This window comes from Trachymyrmex cornetzi, unplaced genomic scaffold, assembly GCF_001594075.2.
Source record: "Trachymyrmex cornetzi isolate Tcor2-1 unplaced genomic scaffold, Tcor1.1 scaffold223, whole genome shotgun sequence".
Classification (NCBI taxonomy): Eukaryota; Metazoa; Arthropoda; class Insecta; order Hymenoptera; family Formicidae; genus Trachymyrmex; species Trachymyrmex cornetzi.
The window spans coordinates 2,071,962-2,092,964 of record NW_017296881.1 but is presented as its reverse complement, the minus strand read 5'-3'; the positions used below and the strand labels follow the sequence as shown (position 1 = coordinate 2,092,964).

The 21,003-nt window shown below is 33.2% G+C and overlaps 3 protein-coding genes across 8 annotated transcripts; 1 reads left to right on the top strand and 2 right to left on the bottom strand.

Moving 5' to 3' along the window:
* Positions 1–1,381: 1,381 nt before the first annotated feature.
* LOC108760276 (uncharacterized) lies at positions 1,382–6,107 on the top strand. Of its 3 annotated transcripts, XM_018506116.1 has the most exons (4): positions 1,382–1,613; positions 1,732–1,956; positions 2,077–3,498; positions 3,574–6,107. In XM_018506116.1, exons 1-4 carry the CDS (start codon positions 1,574–1,576, stop codon positions 5,643–5,645), a joined length of 3,759 nt encoding a protein of 1,252 aa, XP_018361618.1. In that variant the 5' UTR covers positions 1,382–1,573; the 3' UTR covers positions 5,646–6,107. The 3 variants fall into 3 exon arrangements, with proteins under 3 accessions (XP_018361618.1, XP_018361617.1, XP_018361615.1); XM_018506115.1 differs by having other exon boundaries at positions 2,080–6,107; XM_018506113.1 differs by having other exon boundaries at positions 2,077–6,107.
* Positions 6,108–6,865: 758 nt separating this feature from the next.
* Positions 6,866–7,726, bottom strand: snRNP-U1-C (small ribonucleoprotein particle U1 subunit C). The gene is made up of 2 exons (XM_018506245.1): positions 7,615–7,726; positions 6,866–7,582 (listed from the first exon to the last, which is right to left on the bottom strand). Exon 2 carries the CDS (start codon positions 7,535–7,537, stop codon positions 7,010–7,012), a length of 528 nt encoding a protein of 175 aa, XP_018361747.1. The 5' UTR covers positions 7,538–7,582; positions 7,615–7,726; the 3' UTR covers positions 6,866–7,009.
* A 2,403-nt stretch (positions 7,727–10,129) lies between these two features.
* LOC108760352 (uncharacterized) lies at positions 10,130–20,827 on the bottom strand. Of its 4 annotated transcripts, XM_018506242.1 has the most exons (7): positions 20,756–20,827; positions 17,689–17,750; positions 13,362–13,679; positions 12,840–13,175; positions 12,304–12,560; positions 12,088–12,217; positions 10,130–11,899 (listed from the first exon to the last, which is right to left on the bottom strand). In XM_018506242.1, exons 3-7 carry the CDS (start codon positions 13,665–13,667, stop codon positions 10,709–10,711), a joined length of 2,220 nt encoding a protein of 739 aa, XP_018361744.1. In that variant the 5' UTR covers positions 13,668–13,679; positions 17,689–17,750; positions 20,756–20,827; the 3' UTR covers positions 10,130–10,708. The 4 variants fall into 4 exon arrangements, with proteins under 4 accessions (XP_018361744.1, XP_018361746.1, XP_018361743.1 ...); XM_018506244.1 differs by lacking the exon at positions 17,689–17,750 and having other exon boundaries at positions 20,756–20,776; XM_018506241.1 differs by lacking the exons at positions 17,689–17,750; positions 20,756–20,827 and adding an exon at positions 17,248–17,647.
* Positions 20,828–21,003: the final 176 nt, after the last annotated feature.

Sequence of the window (21,003 nt, the reverse complement as noted above, 5' to 3'; positions counted from 1 at the left end):
TTTACGAGAAGCACCATTTGGGCCAGTTTCATCAACGCTTAGCGTTTTTTTTACCTTTTTTTTAAAAAGGTAAATTATTTTTACGAGATAAGACGATTTTAAGATACGATTTTAAGATGCGTATTAAAAAGCTCAATTCACAAGCCATGGTTTGAATGTAATTAATACATCTTGATGATAAACTCATTCACAGAACGTTACTCTAAACAAAACTCGATATTCCATTTATCTTCGTTATGGCCAGTATTCATAATTATAGCGTCATACATTTAAAACCGTCTCAAATACAATCTTAGCACGACATAAGTCAATCACAGGCCAGTATTTATAATCAATTCTTATATTATACTGTCTTAAGATGTCATGAACCAATCAGGAGACCGTATTAGAGTCTTAAGATGCTTAAAACTTTATTTAATAGTCTTACCCCGGATCTATAAAGGCCCGTCTACAATACACGGAGTAGGAAGTAAGAGTAAGAAATTGACCAATCACAGTCGAATGTGAGAAGAATAATCGACTGTGATTGGTCAATTTCTTACTCTTACTTCTTACTCCGTGTATTGTAGACGACGCCTAATAGGTGTTTTAAGCCTTAAGCTGTAAGAAATTGACCAATTACAGTCGAATCCGAGAAGAATAAGCGACTGTGATTCGCCCATTTCTTATGGTTTAAGGCTTAAAACCCTATTGTAGATCCGGACTTAGTCCGGATCAAAAACCGTGTATTCCGATGTAATTAGTTTCTGAAAGGTTGAAATCTTAATATCTAAGGGCCATTCCACACAAACTTGCATAGCCGCATAAACATATGCATAAAGAAAATCATCCAATCGTAGTTTACGCTTGGCTTTATGACAGAAATGTGATTGGATAATTTTCTTTATGCATATGGTTATGTGGCTCTGCAAGTTTGTGTGGAATGGCCCTAATTCCTGTTCCTCTATTGTACTCAGGCTCAAATGTTTCCGAAACGTTTGTAGCACCAAGTGGACCGCATCCAAAGTACTGCGAACTGTCGCCATTTTGCTCCATGACGCGCGGTTATTCAAAACTTTAGTCTCTTTTCCTGCGGTTTTTGCAATTTTCAATATAGCAACCAGGCATTTTCGATAATAACAGATTCTTCTTCTTCTTCCAGACTCCTTTATAGATTTCCGACCTTTTAACAAAGTTGGATTAGGATAGCACTTCGACGTCATTTTGGCTCCAAATGCTAATTCAGTGTATTTTCTCGTCGCTGTACTTTGTTAATCTAGTAACTTTAGTGGAATGGAGTTGAGAGCGTTGTGGGCGTTGAGTGGAACGCATCCTAGGAATTTTTAACCACGTCAGTTGCTATACACGTATCACAGGAAATATTGCCTCGCGTTATTGTTAATAGGTTATAACGAAAAACCAAAGGACGTAACAAATTATAAGAGATATTGCTCCCACTATAGCACGTGCACAGTTCTTACGAGTATTATCTTTGTCGCTGCAAATTTTTTTGTTATTTTTTAATTGGACATTAGTCGCTTACATTCAAAATCAGTTAATTCCAGGATTAATATAAGAAACACTCGCAGGCATCATGTCAGGCAACATTATTGAAAAGAACAATTCGTTCGACGGTGAATAACTAACAATTGTTAAAAATCTCATTACAGTTTAATTGTTAAAAGTTATGATTTGTTATGTTATTTATGAATTTGCGACGACAATGTGATTAATTATTTTTTTATGTTACAGATTATTATAACACCGACAATTTCAATGATAGCGAATTGCAGGCTCGACTGTATGCAGAAATCTATTACGAATCGAATATCGAGAATGAGTCAGGAATCATGGATAGCTCAAGGACAATCAAATTTGATAGTATGACTACTGAAACGAATGTTGAATCAAAAAGGATACAACATAAATCGGAGGAACAATCTTTGGAACAACCTTTGACATCTAAAACAACTGGAGGTAAATCTAGTAAAATTAAAAATAAGTCCAAAGTGTCGATAAAACATAATTTGAATGCTCCAAAAGAGAGTTCCATTACAGAAATATCGATATACAATAATATAAGTATACGATATTCAGCAGATTCTCAGAAGATGCCCTCTACACATCAATCAGAATTTGTCCAAGTTGAGACCATGTCGAGTAGAGAAATAAATTCTGCACATAGCAATAAGAGTTCAGAAGATCCTTCAGTCGTACAAGAAAAAGAGAGGAAAGAAAATTCTTCCAAGAAACACAGATCTTCCAAACATGCAAAAACTACACATAAAGAAAGTTCTAAGAAAAATGATAATGATATAGAATATTCAAAATATAATGTTGTTTCAAAATGCATAAAAGCAAACAACATGCGTTTGCGTTTAGCTGAACAAATTGATAAAAATGAAGACAGTTCTGATTCTGAAAAATCCATATTTGAAGTACCTGTTCCACCAAAACCAGAGCCACCACTTATAGACTTGCAAGATTCTGATGAAGAAAATAGTTCAAATTTTGGGATAGATAATGATTTGATTTTAAAAAAACAGGATAGTGCTTCATTAAAGACATATTTAAAAACGCCCCCATTAAAAAATTACGAATTAGAAATTCCACAGAGTAATCCTCAAGATACATCTTCTAAAAGTAAGACTACTTCTAAATCATATAATAAGGGTACTGTAAATTCTGGTACAAGTATCCAAACATCAACGGGTACACAGGATGTCATGGAAGATATTGTGTTGAATTGCACAACAATTCAAAGAGGTGCTAAAAGCATAAGTGAAGTTAAACAGTTGTCCAAAAGTGCAAAGGTAAAACAACAAAGTAAATCGACAGAAAATACAAGTCAACAACAAAGTAAATCGACAGAAAATACAAGTCAAAACTCTAAAAAAACTTTACCATTGAAAGGAAATAACAAAAATACTAATCTTCAGCAAGAAACATCTGTGACATCTGGAAAAAAATTGCAAATAATGCAACGAAATATTGACAAAAGTAATAATATATATTTTACGCATTTAGAGCAAAACAAAAACTCGGTAATAGAACCATGCAATCCAATAATTGACCGAAAGAGACGATGCAACAACGAGATTGATGATCAATCTAAACAGAAGCGACAATGCACCAGTCAGCAGAATAATCAAAATGTTATGTCGCAATCCAACAGTACTAGGGAGAAAAGAAACATATCGAATAAGTTTTTTGAGCCAATGTCGGAAGAAATGAGAAACTATTATAATTCGAGTCGCGGTCAAGAAAACTTCGATATTAGAGACTTGCAACAAAGCATGTCGAAGGATCCACGAATGTGGGCAATTCTGGATGAAGATTTAATGCCATGTCCCCCTAGCAGACGTTTTAGATTCTGGAATGTCAAATGCACTAACTGTCAGCAAGATGGCCATCGGCGGTACGATTGTCCAACACCACTTAGACCATCATCTTGTTACATGTGCGGCACAAAGGGCCATGTAGAGGTTCGATGCCCACAGAAGATGTGTCTGACATGTGGTAAGCCGCAGAACACATTTCGTAACACTTGTGAATATTGTCGCGTTCTTTACTGTACTATGTGTGATTCGGTAGGACACGAGCAAAATCAATGTCCCGATCTTTGGCGACGGTATCATCAGACGACCGACATGAGTAGCATGCCACAGGATCCGGGCAATGTGATGAAGCCATCAAGATTGCTATATTGCTGTAATTGTACTAAGCGTGGCCACGAATCGTCTACATGCAAGGAATATCGATGGTCTGAGAATTTTCCCACTCCAGCTGCCGTCACAAATTATACAGATGGACCCATATATCGTTCATCAAGTCCTCATATGTCAAGTTATCCTGAACCTGATTCTGAGCTCGATTTTTCGTTCTCTGAGACGACAGAAAACGTAACATCGATTCCACAATATACTATTGATACACAACAAACAATAACTACTGATAACATGGAATCTTCTGTAAATGTAGACACAGCGTCAAATATTAATTTCTATATTTCACCAATTTCACAAGAAATTGAGCATATCTCGCAAACGAAAGGTGACTTAATATCTCCTTTTATTTGGCCCACAGTAAAAACAAATTTCAAAACAACTAAAGTGGATCATATACAATTTTCCAAACTTATATATTCTTGTGGTATTTTTCCCACTAAAGATGACAAGGACGCGCGGATGGTCTTGATTACTCTTAATACATTCTTCTCACATACAAAAAAAAATGACACTATGGTAAAGAATTTAATAGAGTATCAGACTGCTCCGAATTTTTTGACAGTATTGCTGGCGAAAGTAAAGATAGAATTTGAAGTGAATATAGGCTATATCCATCACAAAATTCTATCATTACAACTAATAGCAATGAAAGATTACATAGAGCCTCTGTATGACTTGTTGAAATATTGGCTTAATCTCGTAGAGGATGAAAAAGATTATGGAATAGACGTGGATCTACCTGTAAGTTGTATGAAGATGTTGAACGTGCTGCAATCAAGAGAAGCACAACTGAATAAAATGCGTTTCAGACGTTATATCCACTATATAGGAGGACTGGATCATCCACGATTGATTTTAACATGTGTGAACTCCGAAAAAATCAAAGTGGAAAATCATTACAAGCAGTTTGGGCACAATAAAAAAGCCAGAGGAACGTATAATCGCTTACGTCGAAATTTATTTCGTTTGCAAACTAAACTTCTTATGATTACCAATACCGAGCCTGAACCGAATGCTTACGTACGTACATTTCAAGACATAATGAGAAAATTCAAATCAGGACTTTATCAAACGAATGAAAAACTGGACACTGTAACTTATCTTAGACTTAATCTGCTTTATAATGAACTATTTGTACCTCACACATCCAAGAATATACACGGGTTGTTAAAACGCATCGAGTTTGAGGAAAAAAGGTTTAAAGATTCGCAGCAGCTGGAGTTAGAAATACGCCACGTACCAGAAAAGCAGCAGGAACCAGAAATACGTCACGTACCAGCAAACCAAGAAAACTTTATGTGTACCTCTACTGCAGATACCTCATCCGCGACACCTTGCACCTCGCCGAATATCAACTCCGATAATTTCTTCGTAATTGATAATCAACAGAATAACGAGCTATTAAATGACGAACCAAATGTGAACAATACTTCGCTTGAGACAAGCAAATTAACTAATCGCAATTACGATGAGATAACAATAACAATAAAAAATCCTCTAGCGCAGGTTTCTGAGATTATACCGTTAAATACTGCACCCATGCCGCCGGTTAAATCAAAAGAATTTGAACCAAATGAAGATTTCACTCAATTATCAACAAGCGAAGAGAAGATTGACTCCAATGTATCGAAAAATAAACAGAATGTAAACGTAAATGATAAACCATACTTATCGAAAAAGGACAAGAAAAGATTAAATTTCGAATTGAATGAAATGATGAAAAGCCAAAATATATACGATACCGCGTTAAATATTATAAAAATGGCTCGTACTCTTAAAGTACCACATATGATGAAGGCAGCAGATGAAATACAAAGACGAGTTAACAACCAAACAATTCAAGCTAATCATCTCCGGTCATTGAACAAATTGATTCGTATAGAGCAGAATCATCAAAAGACCGTTACTAATTTTTGCAATTTTTTAAAGAGGAAATAGTTTGTAAAAATTAATTACGCGCTCGTTCAGTGATACGATCGTATCACCGTTTGACATACATCCGTATAATATACGAAAATGTCGAGAAGATAATGGGTACTTTCCAATTGTAAAATCATTAGATACGCGGCGATAGTTGTGTTTCAATTGCCGTAATCATCCAAATTATACATATTCATATATATATACTCAGACCGAAGACTACTAGTTGACGGTGTAAACTTGTGTTTTCTAGTGACAATTACATATTACTAATCGCGACGGTTATAAATGAGGTTGGAGGATGTTGAGTGGCCGATATTTGTACATTTTTAATTCAATATAAATGGAAAAAGCTACATTTAATCTAACTATCCTAAACTGTACACAGCATATATATTCTCCATCAATTGAGTCGTGCACAATGCTATACTTTGTGCATTTCTGGGCGAGTTTATGTCAAGATAGTTAAACAATTGGATAGTACCCATTGTGTATATTTAGTTATTAAAAAATGATATTTTTAATTACTCAAAACAAGTACATATTTGAAAGAAAATAAAATATGTGTATTACAATAAAACTTTTTAAATATATCTTGCCATTATCTTTATATTCCTTGCTCTGTTAATTACAATCTGTCCTGATGATTGTAATTAGAATATTTTAGTATATTATATGGGCTTATATATGTTATAATTTTATAATAATTATAAAATAAAATTATTTTTCGTAATTTCTGTATCTTTTTACGAGTTATTGAAGAATTCTGCCAGTTCTTTTATTTATTTAATTATATTCATTATCATAATAATGAAAATTACTTTAAAATATTTGTTTTGTAACATTTTATTTTTGTTAAAAATTAAATAATTAATGTTAAATACGAAAAAACTTATCTCGTATTTTAAAAATTATATATATATCAATATAATTAACTTCAATATTGTAATGTTTTAATTCGGTTATTAAACGTTTTACTATTGTATTTGCATCGTCATTTTGAGGATATGAATAAAATTTAAAAATCAAACAGTTTTTTTTAAATTATATATTTTACTTGATATTTCAGAATATACTTTTTTAATTACTTGTAATTACTCAATGTTAAATAATAGGCATAAAATAAAATATACTACATGAAAACTGTTATATTACTGTTATTTAGTAAGAAACAAATTTATGAATCATTTAGATACAAATCAAATAAAATTGTAGAAAGTTTCTAACCATTAGTTCCACAGTTTGTACAGGATTCTTAAATATATAAATGTATGTAATTTAGTCTTAATGACACTCTAATAAGCACATCCACAACAAAGTTTGGTTTTGCTTCAGTTATATTCAACATAACATACGAGAAATAAAAGTCTTTAGTCTAAATGTTATTTTTTCATTGGCGGTGGGCCAACCATTGGAGGCGGCGGTCCGTTCATTGGTGGTCTCATGTGTCCCATAGGGCCTATAGGACCCATCATAGGACCCATCGGCCCCATCGGTCCCATCATAGGTGGTCTCATGCCCATCATAGGAGGTGGCATTGGTCCATGTGGTCCCATCATCATTGGGCCTCCTGGACCCATCGGACCAGCTGGATGCATACCCGGTGGTGGCATCATTCCCGGAGGTCCCTGAGGTGGTACTCCGGATCTCGAGCCAAGATTGGAACCGAGGTTCGGTGGTGGTGGTATTGCCGCACCTTTGTTGGCTGCGAAGGGATTGGAAGCGATCTTACCGGCCTTGAAAGCAGCCGTTGTTGCGTCGATCAAATGCTGGGCCTGCTCCTCCATCCATTTCTGATAGAAATACTTGACGTTGTCCTTGTGCTTGCGACCCTGGCAATGGGTCTTCCGCACGCTCGGTGAGTCATGTGTCAAATAAGTGTCGCAATAGTCACAATAGTATTTCGGCATCGATGCGTCTCTCAGGATATTCCACTGATTTGCTAAGTCAATACAATCTTAACGCCGAGACACTACCGTGTTTCCAGATTTGCCGAATTTTTCTCGATTTATAACACACACTACAGAGAAAGAAAAGGACAAATGCAGGCAATAGAAAGTTTTAGGTTATGTCGTTTTGTGTTGCATTCTGTCGTAGCGGCTCATCACGGCTCATGGCGGCATTAGCACTTGTGTTACTACACCGTTTACACTTTACTCGCGAGTGGCTAAACGACAATCGAATACGATTGGTTGTTACCTTCGAATTCAACCAATTATATTTAATTGCTACTTATATCCATTTCTACCAATAGAATTTAATTTTAATCTCGGTTTAATTTACTTTTTTTCTGGTTCTAAAGCCAGTATTCATAGTCAGATCTTAAGGCCCGTCTACAATACACTTGATTGGTCAATTTCTTACTCTTACTTCTTACTCCGTGTATTGTAGACGGGCCTTTATATTCAAGACCGTCTTAAGTATGGTCTTAAGAAGTCACGAACCAATCAAAGGGCTGCATTAGCGTCTTAAGACATTACTTAAGACGGTCTTGAAATAAGAATCGACTGATTATCGGCCTAAGAACTTGAAATAAATGTCGAGTCTTAAAATTGATTCTCAGAAAAAAATTAATTAAACAAAGATTAAAGTTAATCTACATTGATAGAAATAAATATAAGTCGTTCAATGAACGACCCTGGTAGCAAGCTGACGTCAAAATGACGTCAAAATGACGTAGCTTGCTATCTGGGAAGAGTATATAATATTGGAGGTATTTTTATTGAGAATTCGCAACAAAAACTGTAAAAACCATCGAACTATATAACCAGCAGTATGAACACCTAATTACACTTGTAAATGCCATATTTATGTAAAATTAAAGTTCTGGATTTTTTTCTAAACAAACGTCAAATATGCAAGAAGAATGGGGTTTAATATAATCATAATTCCGCTTACAATTAGCGAATTATTTTGAATCCTGATTGGGGAAAATCAAAATGGAAGATCACAGAAAAATTAAAAAATGGCCTCGAAACTTTACAAAAAAATTTTTTTAATGATTTCGAGACTTTCAATTAAGATTCCATTTCATTTTCAAAATAAAAATCTAATTTCTTATTTTGAATTAAAATGCGATCGTTACATAGAATAACTGAAAAATCATAATAAATGATTATGATAGAGCACTTAAAATATACTTACGTGATAGTTGTTGGAAGAATGATGGTTGAAAATTTCTTGTAAATACAGGCATGAAACTAAACCGTGGTATAGACGGGGATGGAAATGGAAATAATGTTTCATGGTTCTCATAGAACTCGTATCTTATATTATTTATAGAATTATTCATGTTTTTCTTGTGCCCATCGTCCTTTATGTTCTCCATTTCATTGAACATGTTTACCGATTTGGATATAGATAATAGGGTTATCACATGAATAAAGCAAATAATTATGATCTTGTGATAATTAACGCGACGCGACAATGGCACGGTGAATTTAATTACAGTACAACAGGAATCGCGAGATATTCGGATCCGTTGGTCGGGATCCCTTATTTTCGCACCGGCACGACGCGACGACGACGACGACGATGATAACACACACAGTGATCTGGGTACAGCTAGGACACGACTGTCGATTTCTAAACAACAATATCTTTAACGAATTAATTTCGAATTATATACGTGCGAGTCTTGCGCATGTGTTTCGAATGAGCGCAAAATATTTTTAATTTATTTAAACGAGTCTCAAGATTTATACATCTGATTATGAAATTCATTGTCACAATCAGGTGCGATTGGCAAAATCGATGATAGATCAGCATAATTATTTTGATATCTTCGAGTAACAATATGATTTGTTCGATTTCGAATGTTACGCGATTATCTCGTTCAAAAACTTTGTGGGCCTGTCAAAATGCTTTGTGGCTTGTTCAATAAAATAATGTTAAAGAAACAAGCGATTGCGAGTTTACACTTTAGTCTGTAGATGTTTGTTTGGATTCTACAGTAAATTCTATCCAATAAGTAAAACATCTAAAATCGACATTAAGACAACTTTAAGATATCTTTAAAAGTTCTTTAAAAAAGATCTTTAAGATATCTCATAAAGAGCTCTAAAAGATATTTTACAGAGTTGTCTTATGTGTTAATTTTAAATATTCTGCACACTTTATAGATGATTGTTTATAATCCAGATTAGAGTTTAAATATAATTATTGAGAGTTTTCGATTAAATCGGTTGACAATCGCAATATATAATATCTTAATATATTTTTAATTACGTGATTATGCAATTATTTCAATTCTTTTCGCAATGTTCAAATCAACAGATATTTAATTAAAGTTGCTGTAAGTAAAACAAAAGCCACTATTTGCCGATCTTAGTTTTTTCATTGGTAAAATGTAATCATAATGAGAATTATATAAAGAGATTATATTAAAGAAAATTGTGTTAGTTAAATTACAATATATATTATTTTTATTTTCATAATTAAGCATTCAAATTGATATCTATAATACAAAAATATGAAAAAAAGACAACTTTTATTGATTTCGTGTATTATCGATATTTATTTTCAAAAATTTGAAGGAACATTATTTATCACTACAAGCAAGATGAGCTGTATGGCTCGAAAACAAAATTCGGAGTATTAAAAGCTTAAAACATACGCATCGTATCAACAGCAATTCTTTTAATCAATCGTATTAAATCAATCGTAGTTGTGCATTGGAGATTTACCTATCCATAATTTTGTAAATTTCAATTCATCGTCATTTATCTCCTTGCATAAATCGTGTTTCAATAGTCGTTACATTAAAAATGCAATATTATGTTTATGTATACTTAAATAATATAATTGTAATATCGTTTTAACTTACAGTAAACATACTACGCGAAATAAGCTTTGACACACACGTGTTACAAATATATTGCAATGCAATACTCGTGACCGCAATATGTTGCGTGGAAATGGCGTGTTACAGCAATGCAAAATATGTAAAAAAAGGCACATATAAAACAATCGCATTTGTTTGAATTAAGGACGAATATATAAATATATAAAAAAAATAAGTAGGAATTATTTGCGAGGAAAGCAAACTCTGATATGTCTAAGGGAAACGTTCATAGTGCATTTCATCTGACGACGGCGTAGTGTGGAGTCGGCTTGTTCACCGTTCCCCAGAAAAGGATGAGCTTCGTGGGATCGTGCCTGATGAAAAACATGAAAGGCCGGTTGGCAACTAGCCTCTTCTGATTACCATCTCGGCGTAGAACCACCGCAGTCGTCGCAGCGGCCTCCGTCCCCTTCTCCGTTACATCCATCTCCACTTTATGCAGCACCTCGTCAGCATACAGGCCCGGATTCACGAGATTCGCGCTGTTTCGCAGAATATCTAGGCCGTAAGATGGGAAATTTTGAGTCTGTATGAATCTTAAGAAGTTCTGGTCTATGGGTCGGCTTTGCCGTCTCCTTCTGCTTTTCTTCTCGACATTTTCAAAGCGATGTCTGTTCTCCTTCAAGCTCGCGTATTTCGTATATACATCGTCAACCATTGACGCGACTTTCTTAAGATAATCTTCGTTCTCCATTACGTACGTCGCATGGGATGACTTCGTGTTATTACGTCGTCTTCCGTTCTCAGTGTCACGACGTTTTCTACCAATCTTTTGGATACTAAAGCCCGTGTTCCACTGCTCTACGCTGACACCGCGTTTCTTATCGTCGTACGCAAAGTAATTCCTTTTTACGTCCTGATGACTGTTATTCCCAAATCGCGAGAAAATTAAAATCTGATCAGTCTTGGTATTCAGCGATTGCCCGGAAGGAATTTGCCGTGACATTTGCGATGACGCTTGTGGAATCGATGTAGCAAATGATTGTGGAACTGGCGCAGCCTGTCCTTGGGGAATTGACGTAGCTAATGGAATCGACGCAACATATGATTGTGGATCTGGTACAGCTTGTCCTTGCGGAATCGATGTGGCAAATGGCTGTGGAATCGGTATAGCTTCTACTTGCGGAATTGCTGCGGCCTGTGCTTGCTGAATCGGTACTGTTGGTGCTTGTGGCGCTTGACCGTATCCGTTTGATAAGATGCTTAAATCCGCAGTTTTCGGATTGAACAATGAATGCAAACCTAGACTTTCAAGCGCATTATTCAAACTCAATTTGCTCGAAAGTTTCATACGAGGAAAACCGATGACACATGTCTCGTTCTTTGTACTGTTTATTAGGTACTCAATAGTATCGGCTGTCAGTTGGTTCTGGAAATTCTTTAATGCGGCGGCTCCTTCATCTTTCGGCAAAAGTATATACATAGACATCTAAAAATAAAAGGAACAAATTCTCATATGAATTATTACTTGAAAGAGGAAATTTCCAGAAGCGAAATATTTAAATTCATTAATGCGTAAATAATAATATTAAAGAAAACAGGCTAGGAATTTAATTTGAAAGATTTTGAGAGATATTGTAAATTTAAACAATACAATTAATATTTTTGTATGTTTACCTCTAAGCCTTTGTAAGGCAGAGCCAGTATTTTAACGCCCAATGATTTATCCTCGTAGAAGGGAAAATTACCACCGTTATACATCATATCTACTTCGACTGTATTATTCGGCTCGATGAAGAATGGTTTCCTGCAATAAAAATATTTTTCAATCATCAAAAGTATAAAAATGAAGACGTTTTTTCTTATTTGGGACAAATAAATAGCAAAACGTACCTCCGTGTCATACCTTCCAAGAAATGTTGATTCCATTCTCCTTTGAAATACAACGCTGATAAAAGAATCACAGTTGTCATTGCACGTGGCGGTTCGTCCAATATACTATTAATTTTATCCATTGTTCTTGTCTTCACCCATGCGTTAATTATGTCTCGCGCTTCTCTGGCTTTTGTGCGAAAATCTAAATTTATTACTTCGCTATTATACGCATTCTCGCTGATCGCGCGGAATTCTGGTCGAATCGGATATCCTTGCTGGAATAGGAATTAAAAATTCGTAAAATATATTAAAAGAAAACTTTCATTTTGTATTAAAGTAAAGAAAAATATTTTTATCTATTTGCATCCTTTAAGTTCAATCCGCGAATTCCATTTTTAATAATTTGTATAACTTAAAGATCGTTAATACTTCGATATATTCCTTTGTGAAACTTCATCACAGACTTTATTTAATCAGCTTTGACACTTTATTGCGCTTACAATTAGATGCAAATTATTTTATAACATATAAATAATCAGAATGTTAAAATTTACCTGGACGAAGATACCACTGGCAGAATTCACGTGTGGCATGTTGCTATCCTCAACCCTATAATTCAAGATGGCCAGGAGCTGACCAAACATTTGATGAACAATTTCGGAATGTTGAGATATATCGACACCAGTCTCTAAACCGAGTATCCGGATAGCTTCGTCGAAGGTCTTGCCAGCGGAACCCAATAAGACTAATGATAATGCGACAGAAACGCTGAGCGGAGAGAAGATCACGTTTTCGCGACTACTAGTTGTCGATGTGCTCAAGGTTTTATCAATCGCTCTATCTAAATCCAGAGCAAACTTTGTGATTCCCTTATATATAATATTGTTTACCTGAAATCAATACTTTTAATGAAGCGATTATTTGACAACAAATATAATTTCTTTGGCTTATTAATATTTTTAGAAGACTTTAAATCCAACCATATGGTAACCCAAGGAAATATGAGATACAGAGTTTAAAAGAATACATGAAAGATTTAATGATCATGATGATGTATGCAAATAGCAATAATTTACATGATTACGCCAAGCTTCCGACGTCGATTGCGGGCTGGCTGTCAGTACAGTATTTGCTGACGAGTACAAAGGTAAGTGTGTGGTCGTAGGGTAAAATTGCCCTTCTACCGGTTTTGATTGGACAGCGGATCCTGGATTGAATTGTTGATTGATTTGAACGGGTTGATTACTGCTGTCCGCTTGATAATTAGCAGATAATGCCGAGGCACGACCGAAGTTAGTCATCATCATATTGTATTGACCCGGGTAAACAATCTGGCCACTAGCCAACGCCAGAACACTCAACAACAACCACACTCGCGTCATACTTTCGAGTATCTGCAAAAAAAACACACATTTATTATATTGATTTTTGAAAAAGAAACGAAGTTTATTTAAAGATATTTATATTTCCTATTTCTTTCATATTTCTGTTTCTCCTCTTTTTTTCAGTTTTCTTTCAATAATTTCCAATTATAGATTGAAATAATTTTGTAGCCAGATATTTTTAGAGGTATAGAGTGGGTGGGCATTCGTTTCCCAAAAAAGCGATTGCAGAATCACAATTACTGGTTCGTGACCATGAATACGAATTCCGCATTTATTGCAAATGGTGACTAGCAAAGTCTCGTAAACATAATAACATCTAATATACTTCATATAATTACTCGCCATGTGCGTGTATAAACGAGCGACGAACCGTTCCGAGAAACATATAATTCCACTTGTAAGCGTGATAACAATTTATTTCGCATCATTGATGTATATCACCAAGAATTATGATACATTTATGCAGATAATAATCCGACACAAATATGCAAAAATACTTTACATATATGCACACTACGCTACATAAGATACACGTGTTTCCAAGTGATATTAATTTGAAACAACGTAATCAACTATGTCAAGCGCATCTAGCTAATTACATAGATACATGAGATAAATAGTTAGGAAGCAATTTGATAGAAACATCTACAGGAAGGAAATATCCGCAAAATAAAATTTTTCACTGGATGCGTAATACAATCAAATTGATAAACAAATCTCCATTTCTATTAATTAATTTATTACTTAACTTTTTAATTCAATTTATTATTTATATGTAAACCCATGAGATACTAACTTTATTTATAAACTATTACGATTATTAATTTTTATACGCAATTTTCAATTTATTTCTTTAAATATCTTAGATCATATTTTGAAATATTTAATATCAAAAGCTTATTTGTTTTAAAAGAAGAAAAGTAACATTAAATGCTTATTTGAAGCAAAAGCTTATTTGAAGCAAAAGAAAAGGCTTGTTTGTTTTAAAAGAAGAAAAGTAACATTAAATTGATGGTAAAATTTAAATCTTTCGGTAAACCAAAAACATTCTGTATAATTTACGAAGTACCTATAATCTTGTGCAACCGCAAGAAAATTTATGTTTAATTTTTTCAGTGTTCATTACAGTAATAGTCCAATAATCATTCATCCAGTGTGGTCAACGTAGTAGAATTATTAATAACATCTATGGACATGTAACATCGACTGCTGTGTGCATTTAATTTTTGTCAAAAATACTGTATATATTTCACTAAACTATTATATGTTAAATATCATTCATACATGCATGAACTTAGAAAATAGGAATAATTTACAAAATTATTTAAAAAAATGAGATAATAAATAAATAGAAAAAGTATAAATATATAATAAAAGAAAATTTAAAAATATTGTTCAAAACTAAATCAATTTAAAAAAACAAAATTTTTTCATATCTAAAACATATTTTCTAATAGATTTTAATTCACCTTTTTGTTACAATATTCTATAGCGTTGTCTTTGAGTAGGTATTTTCTTTAACCAAGATACTTTTATGCCTAGAATTTACAATGAATCAATGTCAATCATTAGTAAACTTACAATACTTCTTTTGTATCAATACTAAGGCGAATCTTGTGGCTGTATACCGGGAATAGCAGTGCCTTTGAGTGAGAATAATACCTGCGTGTCTTCTAAAAGAAACGCGAAACATCACGTATAATCGTCGTTGGAAATTCCCAAGGGAGTGGCTGACACGTTTAATAGATTAGAGGGTTTAGCTGCATATGAACAATACTTTAATATCTATCAAACCATTTCCTCAAGATGTCTTCTGTTCCCGACAGACAATAAATAGTTCTCAAACTCATGTTTATATTAACATTTTTCTACTTACTTTAATAAATACTGTACACGTGCTCAAAATTCGAATATGATGAGAACATCTAAATAAAATAATCTTTCCAAGAAAAGTCTTGTTAAGAATGTAATGTCGATTTTCCTTTTCAGATATGAATTTCTTACATTCGTAGGAAATCCGTATTTAAAAGGAAGGGGAAAGTTTGTTGATCTCCCGTATATACAATAAAATAAGATAAGAAAAGTCAATTTCCATGTGGTGTCTCAAGACGGATTTTCTATCGAGTACTATATGCTGACGCATACCATTTACATTAAACACTGACGTTTCTGATAGTTGGAATTTCCGCTTCATAATCAAACAACTAGCTATTTTCACAATTACGCTCTATTGAGCCAATTTTTTTCATGCTTATCTATTAGTAATGCATGTTAATGTCATATATATTTCCTATCATGCAAAGATGTATATTGACATTTGACACGTTTCGTGCTCTGGAACGTTTCAAATTTCTTCATTAATATTGTACTAAAAATATCGTAATATAATTTTGTTAAATTTATTTTAATATATGAAAATTAATAAATTCACTAAATATATAACACTGCAGGTTTTACTTCTTACAGAATATAAAGACGACAAATTAATTGATGCAATTTATTTCACAAATTAAATTTCTTTTGTATCAATTATTTTTTATAAGAATATTAAAAAAGTTTCTTATTAATAATCATTACGTCTGTATCAATTAATAATCTTAATGAAAGAGTCACTCTAATTGATCAAAACATTCATAATTACAACTATTAATTTATTAACACTGTTTTATAAAACAAAATTGAAGGAAATTATTGTATATTATTTAAATATTAGAGATTTATTTAAATTCAGCTTCCTTATTAAATACATGATATTTATTTTGTTTGATTGCTCTATTTCATATTATTTATAATCTTTAGATTATCAATTCATTAAAAAAAAAAAACGCTCATTTATTTACCAAAAGCTGCTTCTAGACAGGAGTTGATCCTGAAGGTCACATGTGAAAGTAAAATCATCATGAATAGTTTATACGTATAGCTTTTTTCGTATCTTCTTTGATTTATGTACACAGTAGGTATTATATCCTATCAAAAAATACTAGCATATTTCTTGAGTGGAACACTTCTCAATAATGACGTCAATGTAGTTATTAATAATTACGAAAATTATTGAAGTACATCATAATTATCTTGGTAATAGAAATCTTTGTGTGAAAGAATAGTGTATTTTTAATTGTTAGTTGATAATCATTGGTAATTAATAAGGAACGATAATTACGTCAATCAGTCTTAGAAAAGCGGAGTACTGCTCCAAAATTTGGTTATTGTTCGTGAAAAACCCATAATATTAATTATTAAAATTTACAAATTATTATACTTTTGTAAATTGCAATAATTTTATTGCATTTTATTGCATTTATTTATTCTGTTATATCTCTGTTATGTCTCTATACCAACAGTCGAAAATCATTTTAGAAGAGATATTACTCCAGCGTCCTCATTTTTTTACAATTACATATAAGTTATATATAAAGTATCGTATTTTTTTTATGTTTCATTATCGTTATTATATCAACAATAAAAGTTTTCTCTACGTACAACGTGCCAGTATAAAAAACGTAAAAAAGGATATTCTTTGACAGTGCAACTTTTTTTAAGCCAATCGAAATCCGCATAAGTAACAATTAACACCAACCTGAATGAAAATACGAGGAGAGAAAGCACAGGACAGTATTCGTGAAGTTTTCAAAGCTCAGTGGGATTGTTTCGATCGATTTACTTGGAAAGCCAACGCTTTCGGTGTACCCTGGATATAGGTCAAGTTCAGTTTCACTTAATCGTCTTATAGAATCGCACGATTCCGATGTGTCTACTTGATGGACGCGAATGTGTCGAACATCGTGTGGGCACAATCTTCGAAAGCGGTGCTCTCCAGTCGAGAACAGATCCCACTCGCTGTGGGGAACACGCGGATACTAACGGGGCACAAGTTCGCCGATCTCTTTTATTGTTAGCCGAACCGACGATGATGTGATGACGACGATGAGAAGCGTGATGAGACGTTAGCGGGGAGAGACGCTAAAGAGTGGCATGGACATCACGCATAGCTGAATGCAGATACTGACAATTGACTCACCGTTCGCGCTTAACTCCTGGTTTGCACAATGCTTTCTTCTTTTAGCGCATCTGCTTGATACCCTCGTTGAAATTGAAAGAGAAGTGATTAAAGAATTGCTGATGAAAATATATATTAAAATGAGATGATTTGGACACTGTATGAATGTTAAGCGCAAGGTTCAATAACATTCGTACTTGTTCTGCATAATGCTCGATCTACTTTGAGCTCATGCAGGCACCCTGGTAAAGACGGAATAGGGGCAAAGGAATCATTTATCATAGGTCGATTGCGTGTATTTTATGAGAAAACAATTTTCCTGCAAACGATGTCAAACGTTAGATTATAATATCGTAGTAGCGATAACACGGCAAATAAATTGCGCAGAGACGGGCGATGATAAAGAAATGAGTATCGATTAACACAGGAAAACTATGATAAAACTCCATAGATTATTACGTTAAAGAAAACTGCAATAATAAGTTATCGCCGCGTAATGTCGCTTATCAATTACTCCATGTGTGTATGTGTATATTTATATTACACACTACTTTCAGAATTCGGAGTAAAACTTGTTATATGATTTATTATTCTGACGATACATCGTTTTTATGAATCATGTGTTTGAATTATTTATTTTGTGCACATCACGCCTCGTAGAATAAATGTGTATCGCGCGGTGCGTCAAAAACGTAATTCCCGCCCGGTGTTTGAAGTTCCGCATAAGTGGACTTTTTGTTTTTACTTCCGCTGATTGCGAACGTCATTGCGGACAATTCACGAAATTTATCTTTTGTTAGGTTGGGAATGAATCAAGCGACTTTAAAACAAAAAAAACCACAGATAACGTATTATTATTTTACATAAGTAATAGAATTAGAAAAAAATTGAAACTTTCATCGAATCGTGCGACAATCAATTCTAAAAGAATTAATTTATCGGTGTAAAATATTAATTTATTATAAAAATTAATAGTACACTTAAATATAAAGTTTAATATTAAATATCGAGAAGATAACGCCTTTTCGGAATATTTTTAAAGATAAATTTTCAAATGTTATATATATTTAATATTTTTCTTTTATCTTTTTATATTAACCCTTACCATACCATCTACAATTTGGTGCCTCATCCATATCATCAAGGGTCACTTCAAATCTCTTCGTTTTTTTACCTCTTCAAAATAATTCAAAAAATCTCTAAAAATTCACCAACATACTTTCAACTTTCAAGAATAAATATTGACTCTTTATTTTGGAAAATATAATAAAACGTAGTATAATTTATAATTACCGAAAGCCTCAAAGAAACTTGCACGACCAAGGATCGCTCGGCCACTAGTTACCCATATTAGTACGGTAAGGGTTAAAATGTGTAAAAAAATTTATTTTCTGAATTTATATTTTCTATTTGTACTGCTATGATATGATATGCTATAACCTATATATATGATATAATATGAAAACTGTTCACAAAAGAATGACGTGCGATTAAAGAAGTTTGTATAAATATCTCTTATCAAAAACCAATTACATCCTAAGCAGACCGCAGTGTCCAAAACTTCCGGTATGATAAAAGTCGTTCCGAGAGTTCATTAATTGTTTATCTCTATTAATTTTTTATTCGAAAGAAGTTTATTGAAATAAATGTCACTAAAAATAAACCTAAAAAGGGTAAAATGTTTTTCCAAAAAATTATATATGATACTTTATTATTATATAATAATTAATATCTGTTATACAAAAATGTATCGATAATTAATAAAAATTTTCAAAAATTAATAATTATATAAAATTTTTTAATATGGGAAAATAATAAGCTTTTTAAATATATTAAGTAAATATTTAAGTTAAATAAATATTAGAGTAGAATCTTTCTCACTTAAAAATTTCTCTTCACAAATCCCGTTCTCATTTTAATGACATGCGAATGAGAACGTTCGGACCTTGGCTTATACTTTCTCGCTTTAACACGTATAATCACGACAAATAGCGATGAGTAGCATTAAAAATGCAAATACTGAATGAAAATTCTAAATCAGAAAAAAAAGAAGTCAATTTCGAGAAGAGGAAGACCTGGGAGTCAATTATTGTGTATCTTGAAATTGAGGTGAAAATAAAAAAAAGTGAGCAAAATTATTTGAACACATCATTTTCATCTCGATTGCGTTCGATTTGGATGCTTTCAACGCTTCTATTGTTTTACGTCTAATCTCGTCTAAGTCTAATGAATGATAAAGGGTACGGTCAATGCGATGCTACACACAAATGCTTTAAATTTTTGATTGGTCAATTTGTAAAATTCTTTTTTCTAATTGGTCAACCAAACGTTTCAAAGCATTTGTAGTGAGACTTTGACCACAGCCCATGACAGAATGATAAGATTATATGCGCAAAACGCACGAGTGTCTAAATCAAACGTTACATATTGGATCGATGCAAAAGTTCATGCCTGATTTATAAATAAAAGTCAAGCAGTTGTTATTGTAAAAAACCGTCTTTATTAATCAATGATGTATTCGTCATCGTTTTCGATAATCATTTTCCAACGTTCAACCAATTTATGAATACTACGTTTTCTCTCTTATAAAGATGCACGTAAAATCCCTTATGGAAGAAGACACTGAAAATTTCAAAAATTTTTTCGAAATTTTCAGTGTCTCTTTTCATAAAGGATGTGATTGAATAATTTTGTTATGCATACGTTTATGCAAGTTTATGTGAATATATCCTTAGGTTCTAGGGGTCTCAATGGATACACAAGTGCAGTGAAGAGCATCGGCAAAAATGTTCATGATTCACGATTCCTAATCGCACGCATATCTCGGTTACCATTTATCATCAAAGAGTAAAGAAAAAACAGGAGGGAATGTTTGGTTCTAAGCAAGCGGACGGAAGTGACTATATAATATGCTAACATAAAAAGCTTAAGATATGGCTGCCATGACGTACATCTGCGTCCGCGGATTTAGCTACTCCCATTTATTAATATATTCCCTCCTGTTTCTCTTTACTCTTTGAGTATAATTAGTATACATATGAAAAAGTATAACCTCCAAAATATAAAATTCTCATTACTGAATACTAACCGATGAAAGATTATCCCATAATTTCAAGCTGAAGTTGTTACATCACACGCCCAATAATATACCATGGTGCTCTTTAGAATATTTATTAATAATGAACTGTTTTGTTGCTCAAGATCTTTTTCATGTTAAAACTCGTATAAACGTCAAAAAATGTGGACGCTTAAGATGGCTGCCATGACGTACATCCGTCCGCATATTTCCTGTTTCTCTTTACTTTGGTTATCATTGCATTCGCGTGGAAAAAAAAA